Source organism: Rhincodon typus, chromosome 39 (genome assembly GCF_021869965.1).
Source record: "Rhincodon typus isolate 14 chromosome 39, sRhiTyp1.1, whole genome shotgun sequence".
NCBI lineage: Eukaryota > Metazoa > Chordata > Chondrichthyes > Orectolobiformes > Rhincodontidae > Rhincodon > Rhincodon typus.
Window position 1 is genome coordinate 9,474,967 of NC_063370.1, and position 15,680 is coordinate 9,490,646.

Here is a 15,680-nt window from a genome sequence, read left to right on the forward strand (position 1 = left end):
GTTTTTGTTTCAAAGTTTGTCCACACTCATCCCATGATATTTTTGCTTGTTCAGAAGATAAACTTGCAGCTTTTTTTTCTGAGGAAAGAAACTGGCAAAGGACCACAATGACATTGCAATGGGAAATGACCACATTAGTCTCAAGAAACTTACCAAAATCAGTCACTGTGGCAGGTGTTCAATTTCACGTATGGATAAATGAATTAGGAGTAGAAGGCCATTCAGCTTGCTCCACCATTCAACAAGATCATGGCTGATCTGATTGTAATCTCAAATCCACATTCCTGCCTACCCCAATAAAACTCCCGCCTCCTTGTTTAACAAGAATCTACCTACTCACTTCTGCCTTAAAAATATTCAAAGACTTCCACCACCTTTTCTAGAAGGGAGTTCCAGAGACACTCAATCTACAAAAATATTTCACCTCATTGCCATTTTAAATTGGTGACCTCGATTTTTAAACATCGACTCCTAGTTCTAGATTCTCCTGTGAGAGGAGCATCCTCTCCTCGTCTACTCTATCAAAACCCCTCAATGTTATTTGTTTCAAATAAGTTACCTCTTACATTTCTGAACTCTGGCTGATACACGTCCAACCATACCTCATAAGACAACCTGCCCATTCCAGCAATTAGCCTGGCACCTATTTCCAACACATTGACATCCTTCCTTAAACAATGTGATCAATACAGGAGGTACTTGTATACTAAATCATAAAAGGATACAGCAGAGGATGTCATTCAGTCCATCATAGCTGCAGTTGCTCTCTGCAAGAACAGTCCAATTTAATTCCGGCTCACATGCCCACTGCCCACAGTCCTGCAAATTTAATCCTTCAGGTCTTAGGCCAATCTGCTTTTAAAAATTAAGTTTCTTTCCACTGGTCTTTCCAGCAGCACATTCCAGGTCATAGTAACGCTGCTGTGCAAAACAAAACATCTCAAACTGCCTGTGACAAACTGCTTTTGATCAATGTCCTTTGGTTTATATCTGCCATTGAGAATATCTTTCCCTCCTTACTCCATCAAAACCCCTTTATGAGAGTGAAGGTGGTCTTGTGGCTCGTTCGGTAAGGGCGGTGAACCAGAAGTTCCAGGTTCAAGTCCCATTTCAGGACTTGTTGGTCAGGGAAGAAGCACTCATGACATGGTGCAGCAAGTTAATGATCAGCCTGCTGTTCCTTCTAACACTTAGACCATTCCCCAAAAGGAGAAAAAGTACTAAGGAATATGAAGTAAATAAATGATGGTGAACATTCTTTTTCACTAAATCTCCATTCTAAAACAGAACATACAGCCTGAGCTTATGGAAATGTCCCTCAAATTAAAGGTCGGCTTTACAACGGCTACTGCTTCATGAGCGAGAATTTGCTGTTACGTTGTGGCTCTCAGAACTGTACTTGAATACATTTTTCATCTAAGCCTCATTGGCTGGAGAACAGCATTCAGGCAGAGTCCGTAAGACAATTCAGTCATGCAGAGACAAAAATGTTTGTTTGAGCAGTAATTTAGTTTGTGAGACTAGAGACCGTAATCAGTAGAACTGCATGACCAATCAATATTAGAAATATCAGTGGAGCACAAAATAGGAGGAACTAATTTTTATTTAGCATTGCCTTCATATGTTAGCAAGTATGGGCTGTTTAAATGCAAATAAAAACAACTTTGGCTCTGACTCAAATATACAATAACATTCAAAACCTACACACCCATTCTGAGGAAGGGTCACTGGATCCAAAACGTTAACTGTTTTTTTTTCCTCCACAGATGCTGCCAGACCTGCTGAGCTTTTCCAGCAACTTTGTTTTTGTTCCTGATTCACAGCATCTGCAGTTCTTTCGGTTTTTACCCCATAATTCTAGCCTCTTGAATACAATCCCCCCAGAGTTCCTCAAATCAATAATGCTTCCCCATCGTTATCTCCTGAAGGCACTGAGTTTATCAAGCAGATGCTATATGATCCGTGTGAGCAAGTGTCAGCAGAATTTTCAACCAACATCCCCTGTTGCGGCTGAAGGTTCTTTGGGTATTGTCCTCAACAGAGAAGGGTTTCCACACGCAAAATGTTGAGCTTTAATCTCACAAGAAGCTAAAGTTAGCCAGAAGGAAGTTTGCTTCCCAAGCTGGACTGTATGTCAGCAGGAAAGCAAATGCGAATGCGAATTAACGATGCACGATGACAAACTTGCTTTCATGGGCTCAAATCACTGGCCAAACTACTTCATTTGATGAAAAACTTTGTACATTGCTGACGGGTAACAGGGTCTGTGTGAGAGTTTAAAAAGGCAGAAGACAGACTCCAGTGTTTAGATATCAGCAGAGATGAAAGGAGGAGGTTGGCAAAGAGGGATGAAGCCTGTGACAGCAGAATGTTAACAACAGAGCTTTAAATGAATAGTAACTTTCGCCCAACAAACTTTCACCTGTCCTGTGGGCTGCAGCTGAACTTTCGTGGTAAAAAGCCCTAACTTGGGGATGATGGGAATAGTCCCTGGAAGTCAGTGGAGGGGAGGAAGAGAAGCTTCAGACTCTAAACGGGGGGGGAAAAAGTCCAGACTACATCTGAGAGTTAGGTGAACAGCACCAAGTGAGCAAACAACCTTAATTGGCTTTTTCAATTTTTAGTTTAGATGAGCCAGAGTGAGTTAGCAACTTATGATCTTGATTTTTGAACAGTGAGTGAACAGAAATTATAACCAAGTGGGTCCCACCTATCTCAATGCTTTGAACATTTTATTCACAATGAAATAAAGCAGCTCACAGTTCAAACAAAACTTTGTCTCATTCAGAGAGATTGAAGCCAGGAACACCGAGTGCATGGAAATGGAGGGAAGTGATGATTATGAGTGGGAGCACAAGTTTATATTTTAACAATTCAGGGAACAGCACTATGCTGGGTGGCAGTGTGTTTTGTGCGGAGGATGCTAAGAGGCTGCAGGTGACTTGGACAGACTGGCTGTGTGGGTAAATACTTGGATAATGCAACATAATGTGGATAAATGCGAGGTTATCCGCTTTGGTGGCAAAAACAGGAAGGCAGACTATTATCTGAATGGTGGCAGTTTAGGAAAACATGAGGTACGAGGAGACCTGTGTGTCATGGTGGAACAGTCGCTGAAGGTTGGCATACAGATGCAGCAGGAGGTGAGGAAAGCTAATGACATGTTGGCCTTCATAGCAAGAGGATTTGAGTATCGGAGTAAGGATGTCTTGCTGCAGTTATACAGGGCCTTGGTGAGGCCACACCTGGAGTATTATGTGCAGTTTTGGTCTCCTAGTCTGAGGAAGGACATGTTTACTACAGAGGGAGTCCAGTGAAGGTTCACCAGACTGATTCCCAGGATGGCAGGATTGACATATGAGGAAGACTAGGTCAACTGGGCTTGTACTCACTGGAATTTAGAAGAATGAGGCGGGATCTCCTAGAAACATATAAAATCCTGATGGGACTGGACAGGCTCAATGCGGGAAGAATGTTCCCAATGTTAGTAAAGTCCAGAACTAGGGGTCACAGTCTAAGAATAAGGGATAATCTATTCAGGACTGAGGTGAGGAAGAATTTCTCCACTCAGAGTTGTGGACCTGTGGAATTCTCTCACAGAAAGCTGTTGGGACCAGTTGATTACATATATTCAAGAGGGTGCTGGATGTGCCCCTTGCAGCTAAAGGGATCAAGGGATACAGAGAGAAAAGGGGAATGGGATACTGAGATTACATGTTCAGCCATGATAATATTGAATGGTGGTGCAGGCTCGAAGGGCTGAATGGCCTGCTCCTGCACCTATTTTCTATGCTTCTTTATTTCTATGTTTAATCTTAGGTTTCAAAAATGAGCTGCAAGAAAAACAAAAACTGAAAGACAGATCACAGTTAGCAACCTGCTCAGATTTTGTGCGTTTTAGTTTAGGAAGGGTGTCAAGGCCATAGAGCTGATGTAGAACAGACACATTGAAATGACCTTAAAGATGATGGTTATAAAGGAGAGATTAGAGAAACTGGCTCTTCACCAGAGTAGACGTGGTCAACAGGACATTTGATTGGGATGATCCATATTAAGAAGAATTTCAATACAACTAATAGGGAAAAATCATTTATATTAGTCAGCGGGTTGGGAATTCGAGGGAAACAATTTAAGGTCAGCGAAAGAAGACGAGGGAGAAACTGGCAGGATGACTTTTTGATTGCAAATCCTTTGAAAGCCATAATAGTATTGGAAGTATAATCCAAAACAGCTCTTAAGCAGAGTTAGATAAATAAACATTAGAAGTTCAAGAAGAAATGAGGTGAGGGACTAGTAAGCACCACAATTTCTTTTAAGTTGTTAATTCTGTGAACCACTGACATGCCTTTATTAGCCAAGGCAGAGAGCTTAAGAGAAGTGAGTTTATGCTGGGACATATAAAACGTTGGCTAGGCGACAGCTACAGTATTGTGTGCAGTTCTGGAATCCACATTAAAGGAAGGATGTGATAGCACTGGAGAGGATGCGGAGGGGATTTACCAGGATAATGCCCAGGTTGGAGAGATTCAGTTACGGAGAGAGACTGGACAGACTGGGGCTGTTCTCGTTAGAGCAGAGGAGAGGGGATATGGTGGCGATGCGATTATGAGGGGCATAGACAGAACAGACAGGGAGAAGCTTTTCCCTTTGATGGTGGGATCAATGACCAGGGGCACAAATTTGAGGGAAGGAGCAGGAGGTTTAGAGGGGCGTGTAAGAAAAACTCTTTCACCCAGAGAGTTGTAAGCATCTGGAACTCACTGCCTGTAAGGATAGTCAAGGCAGAAACCTTTATAAGATTTAAGTAGTATTTAGATGTGCACTCATGATGCCAAGGCGTACAAGGTTATGGATCAAGTGCTGGAAAATGGGATCAGAATAGTTAAATGGTGGTTTTTGACCAGCGCCAGTGCGATGGGCCAAAGGACCCTTCTCTGTGCTATAGATCTCCATGACTCAGCCCAGACCTGGGATAAAACAGAATGAAGTAAACTTACAATTATTCATATAAACTCCTTTCGCTAGCTTAAGACATCCTAAATCTTTCTGTAACCAATTAAGTAATTTAAAGTTGTCATAGTTGTAAGCACAATGGCCAATCTGTACACAGCAATATCACATTGCTATTTATGGGATAATGTCCTGGTGATTGGTTTGTCTGAACGTTGGAAGCTTCCTGATTTGCACGATTCACAAGGTAATGCATGTCTCCACTGAGCTATAAAATCATAACATTACAATTGATTGTAAGTCTAAAACTTCAAGCAGAATGTAATCTTCAGAATGCACCATGCCTCTATAATTAATTTTAGATGTTCTACATCCATGTCTTCCTGTTTGAGTCTCTCCAATCAAGTCTCTGTTAAAACGCTGAAAACAAAAACCAAAATGAAATCACACAACATCCATGCGAGCTATGATCAACATGTATTACCCTTCCTTGTCTGTCCTACAGCCTTTGTCATGGTCTAATGTATCATTCCCTGAACAGTCCAGCAGCGTGGAACAGCCCTCACTTGATTCACTTCTTACTTATCGAATCACATAATTCCCACCAACACACTTGAAATCTGCAGCTTCGCCGACTTCATCCAGATCTTGTCACAGGCTGAAGCAAACTGTGTGCAATTATGACTTCTTACTCAATCTCAAATCAAATTCGAAATAACATCCACGTCCCCCAGCTGCTATCACAAAGCTTGCCCACTTCCACATCTGTAATATTGCCTGCCCTCAACTACTACCTCAACACACACTTCAGTCACGTTTAGACTGACTCTAGAGATTTACCCATCCATTCCTGGTCCTCCCAATACTAATATAAAACTCTAATCCCTCCTACTCAAGCCCCTTCAAAGTCTTGCCCATCTTAAACTCTAACACTTGTCACACCTTTACTCCAAGCAAACTCTCCATTTCTGAATCTTAAGCAGATGAAGTCCAAAGAACTGTAACTCCCTCTCTGCATTCTATATTAAAATGCTCCTTGAAGCCAGCTCCTGTCCAGGCTTATGCTCATCAGCCTGAATGCCTGCTTCTTTAGTTCAGCGACTTGCAGCTCCCGGCAGTGTGAGGGGACCTCTTTCTATATTAAAAAAAGAGGCTTTGTAGATAGATGCAAGTTGCTTCTTTCATTGTTGAATGTAATTTGTATTGTTAACACAGGTGAAATATATATAGTTTTGCCTAGCAGCGGTGAAGTATTTTCTTCCAGACTGGCTACACAGTTTCTCAATAAGCAATTAAATCTCACCCTTCTGTACAATGCTAACTGCTAGGAGGGAAATCATCATTTAAAAAGACAGCAGTAGTTCACTAATTGAACTGCTTCCACATCCCTATATAAGCTTGGTTTATTTTAAGAGGCAAGTCTCCAAGACATACAATGCCAGGTTTCTGCGTCACCATGGCATATTGCTGACCTTCAGGGTTCATTGGCAAAACTAGCTGGATATCACCCCACAGCCGAAAACTGCTGTAACAATTTGATAAAGAAAGAAAATTGCCCCTTGACCTTCTCATGAGTCAATGAGTATCCACTTACACTGGTCTAGAGGAGGTGGTACTGCTCCCATTGACCACGCTGTGTGATCATCTACTATATGGACTGTGAGGTTTGGATGCCAGTGGGAAATAATCTCAACAGGCCCATAGTCCTCAGCTCGCTGCAAATGAAATAAAAAGAATGCACAGATAACATCATTAAACAACTTTAAATACATGTTATGTTCACAATAGAGCTTCAATTACATTAAGAGACCTTCCAAAAATACCTTAATTATTTCAGGGTCAGCATCCGTCTGCCCAGTCAGAAGATTTTTTGTCTTTTGAAACTTCCTCCTCTTGTATTTGTTCAACACTAGTGTGAAACAGACAGACAGTTAACTAAGGGTCATCTGTTACTCCTGAAAATGCACAGCACCAAGATGACTTGCAAAATTTTCTCAGCTTCCCAGTCCCGTTGTCAAACGTCACTGATGCACCACGCTGGAAATTAAGCTCCAGTATTCCCAAGAGTCATCACAAAATGTAAAGATTTTAAAGAGTACACAATTCTCCAGCTGTCCTGTCTGTTAGACCCAGGTTGACAGGAAAGCATGAACCAGGTTATTACACTTAAGAATTACTATTTGTTGCAAATAGTCCATAGCTGTTGGTAAACAATTATGAGCCATCAGCATACAACAATACTAGTTGAAACTCTAATCCATTTATAAACTCTTCCTTACATACACACATGCACGTGCACGTGCACGTGCACACACGAGAAAAAAATCATGGGTATATGGATTATTAGTCCAGTGATTCTACCATTGTGACACTGTCTACCCCAAATCGAAGGTGTATGTTGGCTTACTTCTTGTTGTCGACACTGTAGCCAGGCGTCTGTACTGGGCTTTCCTCATTGGATCAGGATGATACCCACTCTTGGTGAAATATATGTGAATGTACATGGAACCATTGGATTTTATATTCTGTAATAAAAATAGTGAGTGTTATTTTCGGATTTACATTTGGCAGCTCTAATAACTCCTGGCTGATGGCAAAGCCTATTTAACACCAACCATAAGATGCAACCTATATCACAATACATTCAATTTATTGCTAATTTTCAAAAATAAGGCAAATTTGTTTCTTGAAATAGATTCAATAATGTACTGTATTCCCTATTATTCAATATATCTGGAGATTACAATAAAAATATCACTATTTTAAACACATCTTACCATAGCAATCAGCACTCAAACTGCAAATATGGAACCTAAAGAGAGGCAGCATCATGACAGATGACTGTAAACGGTGATTCCCAAAACTCTACATCACCTCAATACAATGAGGAATTGTTAACCCCTTTTCAAAGTCTTTGGAGAGTTAAAAAACCTGGCTTGTATTCATCGGGTCTAGGAGACAGAGGGATTACCCAATTGAGACATGTCAAATGAAAAGGTAGACATGGAGAAACAGTTTTCTCTGATGGGGAGAAAACCCAGAAAATAAATAATATTATGTTAAAATTAGACCCTGTTGTTTGGGAACAAGATCAAGATTTTTCTTTTAATTTTGTAAGCACACTGGGTAACAGAAATTTGGAACTCTCCCTCTCCCCATAACAGCTGAGGAGGTCAGCATGTTTTGAATTTAGGACTGAGACGACTCAATTGCTAGGGAAGTTGACAACGGATATGGGGCAATGCGAGTAAAGGGATATTAGATGCAGATCAGCTATGGTCTAAGTTAGACAGTGGAGCAGGCTCTACGGGCTGAATGACATATTCCTGTTCTTTAGGATACAATGCTATCAGCAGCAGACATTGATAATTCCAGATTCAAGATTGCATTTCTCTCCAACCTCCTGCAACCCTATCCTACCTCCATCTGAGAAACTGTAAACAAGGCAGGCAAGAAGGAAGAAACTAATCCACTTACTTAGTGGCAGGAAGCAGATGTTAAACAGATGAAAAACAGAACTTAATACAGAGGTACAAGACCAAGCAAAGAACAACAAAGCAGGAAAGAAAGGTTCTTTCCAATTTCTTTCCTATACTTTAACTCAATTCAAATGTTGTCTTAAAAAGAGACAGAAGAGTACCACATGAATGCATGAAACATTCGCCAGGCCAATATTAATTAAATGAAAGCAAAGAAGCAGTGGCTCAGCAGTAAATGTCACTGGACTAGCAATCAAGAATCCCAGGCTAACGTGTGGAGGGACACAGGTTTGAATCCTACCACAGCAGACGGTGAAATTCAAATTCAATAAAAAAAGTTAGAATAAAAAGCTATCCAGCTCACTCAGGGAAGAAAATCTGCCATGCTTACCTGGTTTGACTCCAGGCCTACGGCAGCATGTTTGATTCTTAATTGCCCTTTGGCGATAAATATTGGCCTTGCCAGTGATGCCATTATCCCATGAATGAATAAAAAAAATTAATGATTTATTTATTTCATTTAAACTCATAAGATGTGATGTGAGTTGAATTGTATAAACGTATCATTTCCTCAGGCAGCTGGATTATTAGCCTAGTAACAATACAGGGAGTCCACGCTTAACATTTCCCCTTTTAATGTCTTTTCACTTTAACATCATTTTTAAGACCAGAAATCTCAATGAGCGTTGCGAATAGTTCACTGAAGAATCTTATCTGACCTGATTGGCTTCGTTTGGATGTAATATCTCCCTCGCTCAGATCTGAGGCCATTCTCGGCCTTCCCACTTGCAACCTCTCCCTGTGCACCAACTGCCCGAGATCGGTGTCTGCGCGGGTTTCCTTCAGGTGCTCCGGTTTCCTCCCACACTCCAGAGATGTGCAGGTTAGGGCGGATTGGTCGTGCTAAATTGACCATAGTGTCCAGGGATATGTAGATTAGGTGGGTTATAGGGGAACGGATCTGGGAGGGATGCTCCGAGGGTCGGTGTGGACTTGTTGGGCCGAAGGGCCTGTTCCCACACTGTAGGGATTCGATGATCTTCAACGAAACTGCAGGGCTCCCTAAGCAGATTGTGGTCCAGAGCCAGAGGCATAAAGGAGGAGAGGCACAGAACTCCATGTGGTCTTCACTCCTTTCCTCCCAAAAACCCAGGAGTTAACCCAATGGCTGATCCACAACAGAAGCCCGAGCATCAAGAAAACAAAAGGAAGAGGAAAGGATGAAGGGCTGAACGGTAACTGACACCGCAACCGTCAGGAGGATTTGGGGTGGGGCGGGGGGGGATGTTGGTTGGGGGGTGGTTGAAGGCCAAGGGCTCACACCATGTCAAGAAACACAGTAGTGACCAAGGCAAAGTCCAGAAGCTGTGCTGGCCAGGAAGAACAGGTACTGTGGATCCCCAAACAGACACCACCAGACAGAAGCTGCGATGTGACAAGCAAACATCACAGCACGTGTCCAAAGTCCAGTGAGCAAATTAAATTTAGTAATTCCCAGGACTTTAAATTCCTACGGTAAAACAGATTGAAGAACTAGTTAAAAGCCAAGTTTTCATACCTCAGTTGTTTGAATTTCTCCATAGTGCTCGTAACATCCCGTCCCAGATTCTCCACTCGTCCAGTCTCCATACACCAGGTCAAAGTGCTCCCAGAAAAGTGGAGCACTGTCGTTAAATTCTGTGAAGTGCTCATTCTCGGAGATATAAACACGCAGGTCCTGCAAGGATCATGAAGGACATGTTTAATGTAAATAATGAGGAATGAAAAGCGGTTAATGCAGATATGGTGAAATGTGTGGATTTGATCTTGGAGAACAGATAGTTGAGAGGACATTTGACAAATGAGTTCAAAATCATTTGAGCTGTGGATAAAGTACGCAAGAAGAAACTACTGGTTTTCAATCTTTCTGCCAACAGAGGGCACAGATTTAAAGCAACTGATAAAAGAAATAATGATAAAATATGGAAAACGTTTTCATATGGTGAGTGGTTAAGATCTGGAATGCACTGTCTCAGTGTGGTAAAGGAAGGTCTAATCTGGGCATTTAAGAGGGAATTGTATTATTTTCTGAAAAGGAAGATTGCGCAGGGTTACAGGGAGAAAGTGGGAGAATGACATTTGGTGTAATGCTCCTTCGACATGACATTACAAGTAAAATAGTTTCCTCTGTGCTACAACTGGCAGCTCATCTCCTCCCTCTCGTGAGTAATTAGGGATTGGTAATAAATACTGATGGCTATCCAGTGACACCTATATCCTATGAGTTAATCTCAAAAAAATGACTCTTTGATCTAATCTGCACATCACTACTGAACTGAACATTCAAACTCATGTAAAATTCAAATGAAATCGAGAAAACGTCCACTTCATTAGCGTAAAAAGGCACATAGAATGGCAAATGAAAGGTGGCATGGGAATTGCTGAAGGATCACTGATGACTTAATGGAGATACAAGTTTTATAACTTTTCCAATATCTGCAACACAGAGACAGGCCATTCAGTCTAATGAAGAAAAGGCATAGAATTGAAATGTAAAAGGTTGTTCACCTAAAGGAACTTGATTAGACAACAATTGGATCTTTCAGTATCAACTTTTATCGTACAGAGAAAGGAGGGCTCTTGAGGCCTGGTGGTAGCATCCCTGTCTTTGAGCCAGGAAGCCCAAGTTCAAGCTCCACCTGCTCCAAAGGTGTGTTATGCCATTCCTGAACAAGTTGATTAAAAATACCTGAAGGTGACAGAGAGGAACTAAAATAGGGGCAAAAATAATTTACCAAAATTATACCAAATAGAGTTATGTCTCTTTCCTTGAAGAAGAGAAGATTGATGGATGCGTCAATCGAGGCTTCACTGGTGTTTATGAACCACTGGGCCACAAGAGCTCTCCCTTCGCTGTACAATAAAAATTGATACTGAAAAGTCCAACTGTTGTCTAACCAAGATCCTTCAGATGAACAACATTTTACATTTCATTTCTCTCAAAGTTCCGTTCCCTTTTGTTCAATCTTTAGTTTCGAAGTCCAACAGTGTGCCCCTTTTTGTTCACAGGGTGTGGGCATCGCTGGCTAGGCCAGCATTTGTTACCCATCCTCAATTGTGCTCAAGGTGGTAATGGTGAGCCATCATCTTGAACTGTTGCAGTCCATTCTTACTCCCAAATGATGCATTTGGCCTAACCACTGCAACAGAAAAAAATCTCTAACAGCACTGGTTTGACTTAATTGGTAGCGCTTAGAATCACACTCCTCCAGAATATCAGCTAGACTGACATGCCTGTGCAGTAATCATGCATCAGTGGTAGCCTCATATAAGCCAATAGCCTACACCCTAAGCCTGTCTCAAGCCGACTGAAGGCCGGTCACTGGTTTCAAATCACTAAGTGTTTTCTCTCCACGGATGCTATGACTGCTGAGTTTCTTCAGCAAATTCTGTTTTCATAAGCTGACTGAATCTTTGCTGCACTTTTCACAACAGCAATAGAATGGGATGCAAATAAATGCACTATTCCAATCGTGTCTTATGCTAAGTGACCAACACATCTGTTCTCAGTAAAGGATTAGACATTTTGTTAAATGAAGGAACAAATGCTCGATAACCAGAGCATTGTATATTAATCTCTACAGCCTGGAATATTTATCACATTGGTATAATTATAGTAAATAGAAGATTGTTGTGCTTTGGGACTGTGTTTAGGGTCAAATGAAGGGGGTCACTCTGACTGACAGATAGCCTAGGTGGCTTGGTTGTTAGACATTAAAGGGGTTGCAGACCGTTTATTACAGGGAAAAGGTACAAGATGTTTACACTTGGGAGAGAATGGCAGCAGCCAGTGGATAGATTGGGATTTTACAAAGGCACAGAAAAAATTGTGTTCAAGGTTGTAAAAAGATACACTTTAACTATCCATTAATTTCTAAGATGAGCGCACAGAGGTCTTAAGGATAGCTAATTTGCATCTTTAGCTGGATACCACGCCCACGTGATCCACAATGTCACGGCAATAGACTCCGAGGTGGGAAAGAAACAGTGGAAGTCATATTGGATTACAGACTTTCCTAAATTCTCATTGAATATCACAGACAGTTTAAGCTGCTAGGTTCCAGAGGATAGCAAGCAGCTAGAGGCCAAGTCTCTAATGGTTCTCCAAGCCACAATGTGGGTGAAAAGTTTCACACAGAAAACAATGAATTTGAGGGGAGTTAGGATGAAGTTGTAAAGTTCACGTAGCTTGCACTAGAGGAAGATTTCCATTAATCATTTCATTGTGAAGGACAATTCTGGGGTTGGGAACTACCAAGCTGAAAGGGGAAAACAGTAAAAATAAACCCTCAGGGCTAAGAATAATCAGGTATTTATTGGAAAGTTGAATTTCTTTTTAGAAAGTTATCTGTCTCTACATAAAAGATAACAATATGCAGTTAGACTCAACAGGTTCTAAGCACTGACCCTGCTGAATCTGTGGGAGAAACTCAGCAGATCTAGCAGCATCTGTGGAGAGAAAGGAGAGTTAATGCTTCAAGTCCAGTGAACCTTCTTCAATCGGCTTCAGGCAAATTTAGGGTGTGGGCTCTTGGCTTAAATATACGAGGGTACCACTGGGTCCAACAAGACAGTATGAAGCAAAGCACAGCTGGAAACACTCTCACCTGAGTCAGAAAGTTGTAGGTTTAAGACCAGCTCAAAAGATTTAAGCACAGAAGCAAATATTTGCCCTCAATCAACTTTGCTAAAAACAAAATTACCTGGTCATTGCTGTTTGCAGGAGCTAGCAATGATCACAAGAAAATAAGAACATAAGAACCAGGAGCAGGAGTAGGCCATCTGGCCCTTTCAGCCCGCTCTGCCATTCAATAAGGTCATAGCTGATCTTTTCGTGGACACAGCTCCACTCACCCACCCTCTCACCATAACCATTAATTCCTTTACTGTTCAAAAAATTATCTACCTTAGCATTAAAAACATTCATTCAATGAGGAAGCCTCAACTGGGCACAGAATTCCACAGATTCACAACCCTTTGGGTGAAGAAGGTCGTCCTCAGCTCAGTCCTAAATCTGCTCCCCCTTATTTTGAGGCTATGCCCCCTAGTTCTAGTTTCACCCACCAGTGGAAACAACCTCCTGACTTCTATCTTATCTATTCTCTTCATAATTTTATATGTTTCTATAAGATCCTCCCTCATTCTTCTAGATTCCAATGAGTATAACCCCAGTCTACTCAATCTCTCCTCATAAGCCAACCCTCTCAACTCCGGAATCAACCGAGTGAACCTCCTCTGCACCCCCTCCAGTGCTAGTACATCCTGTCTTAAGGAGACCTAAACTGCACAGTACTCCAGGTGTGGCCTCACCAGCACCCTATACAGCTGTAACATAACCTCCCTGCTTTTAAACGCCATCCCTCTGGCAATGGAGGACAAAATTCTATTTGCCTTCTTAATTACCTGTTGCACCTGCAAACCAACGTTCTGCACACAGGTCCTTCTGCAGAGCAGCCCGTTCAAATAATAGTCCCTTTTACTGTTATTCCCACCAAAATGGATGACTTCACATTTATCAACATTGCACTCCATCTGCCAGGCCTTTGCCCACTCACTTAAACGATCTATATCCCTGTTGTGGTTGGTTGGCTCGCCGAGCTGGTTTGTTGTTCCGCAGACGTTTCATTACCCTGCTGGGTAACATCATCAGTGCAGCCTCTGATGAGGTAATCCAGCTCAATGGACTCCAGAGTTTAAAAACCAGGCGGGAAAACACACCGACGCTTCATCAGAGGCTGCACTGATGATGTTACCCAGCAGGGTAATGAAACGTCTGCGGAACAACAAACCAGCTCGGCAAGCCAACCAACCACAACACCCACAACCTGAGCTACAAATCTATTCCAAAACCTTAGAGATCTATACCCCCTCTGCAAACTTTCAGAGTCCTCTGCATACTTTGCTCTATCCCTCATCTTAGTGTCATCCGCAAACTTTGACATTCTACACATGGTCCCCAACTCCAAATCATCTATGTAAATTGTAAACAATGGCGGTCCCAACACCGATCCCTGAGGCACACCACTAGTCACTGATCGCCAACCAGAAAAGCACTCATTTATCCCCACTCTGTGTCGTGAGTTAACCAATCCTCTTCCCATGCTAATACATTACCCATAACACCGTACATCTTTGTCTTGTGCAGCACCCTGTTGAATGCCAATTTGGAAATCTAGATACGCCATATCTACTGGGTCCCAGTTGTCTACCCTGCTCGTAATGTCTTCATAGAATTCCAGTAAGTTAGTTAAACATTAGCTGCCCCTCATGAAACCATGCTGCATCTGCCCAATGAGACGATTTCTGTATATGAGTTTTGCTATTTCTTTCTTGATGATAGATTCAAGCATTTCCCCACACAGAAGTTAAGCTAACTGGCCTATAATTCCTCATCTTTTGTCTACCTCCTTCTTTAAACAGTGGCATCACATTTTCTGTTTTCCAATCTGCTGCAACTGCCCCAGAGTCCAGCAAATTTTGGAAAATTACCACGAGCGCATTTGCTATTTCTCCAGCCATCTCTAAGTACCCTGGGATGCATTTCATCAGGCCCAAGAGACTTGTCTACCTTTGGCTCCATTAGCTTGCCCAACACTACCTCTTTCGTGAAAATGATTGTTTCTACGTCCTCACCTACCTTAGTCTCTTTGTCATCAATTACTGGCATGTTATTCATGTCCTCCACTGTGAAGATCAACACAAAATACCTGTTTAATGCCTCAGATATTTCCTCATTTCCGATTATTAAATCCCCTTTCTCGTCCTCTAAAGGACTAATGTTTACCTTAGCTAGCTATTCTTTTTCGTTTTATATATTTGTAGAAACTTTTGCTATCCTGTCTTTATATTCTGAGCTAGTTTACTGTCATCTATTTTGCTTTTCTTTATAGCTTTTCTCGTGTCTTTCTGTTAACTTTTAAAGTTTTCCCAATCTTCTAGTTTCCCACTGGTCTTTGCCACTTTGTACGCACAAATGTGCAAATTGTTCACCATTTCCTACATTACTACAGGGATTAGGCCTCAAAGGAAATCACTGAGTGTAAAGAGATTTGGGGTGCCCTGGGGTCCTCAAAAGATGCTCAATAAATAATTCTTCCCTGTCCTCTTTCAATCAAAACAAAAGCAGAAATGGGTGAAAAAGAACACTAGATGTGTCAGAAGATTTCAAACAGAACTCTCTAGCTGAAGCAATTTGCTTTGCTTTCAGATACA

At 41.7% G+C, this 15,680-nt stretch overlaps 1 protein-coding gene across 1 annotated transcript in view; it reads right to left on the reverse strand.

Moving 5' to 3' along the window:
* clptm1 (CLPTM1 regulator of GABA type A receptor forward trafficking) overlaps positions 1-15,680 on the reverse strand; it is a 61,998-nt gene that overhangs the window by 25,147 nt on the left and 21,171 nt on the right. The window contains exons 4-7 of the mRNA XM_048618319.1: positions 9,988-10,146; positions 7,358-7,475; positions 6,774-6,859; positions 6,545-6,665 (exon numbers count right to left, since the gene is read on the reverse strand). Of these exons, the coding sequence (XP_048474276.1) occupies positions 6,545-6,665; positions 6,774-6,859; positions 7,358-7,475; positions 9,988-10,146 (484 nt within the window). The remainder of the gene's footprint in view (positions 1-6,544; positions 6,666-6,773; positions 6,860-7,357; positions 7,476-9,987; positions 10,147-15,680) is intronic.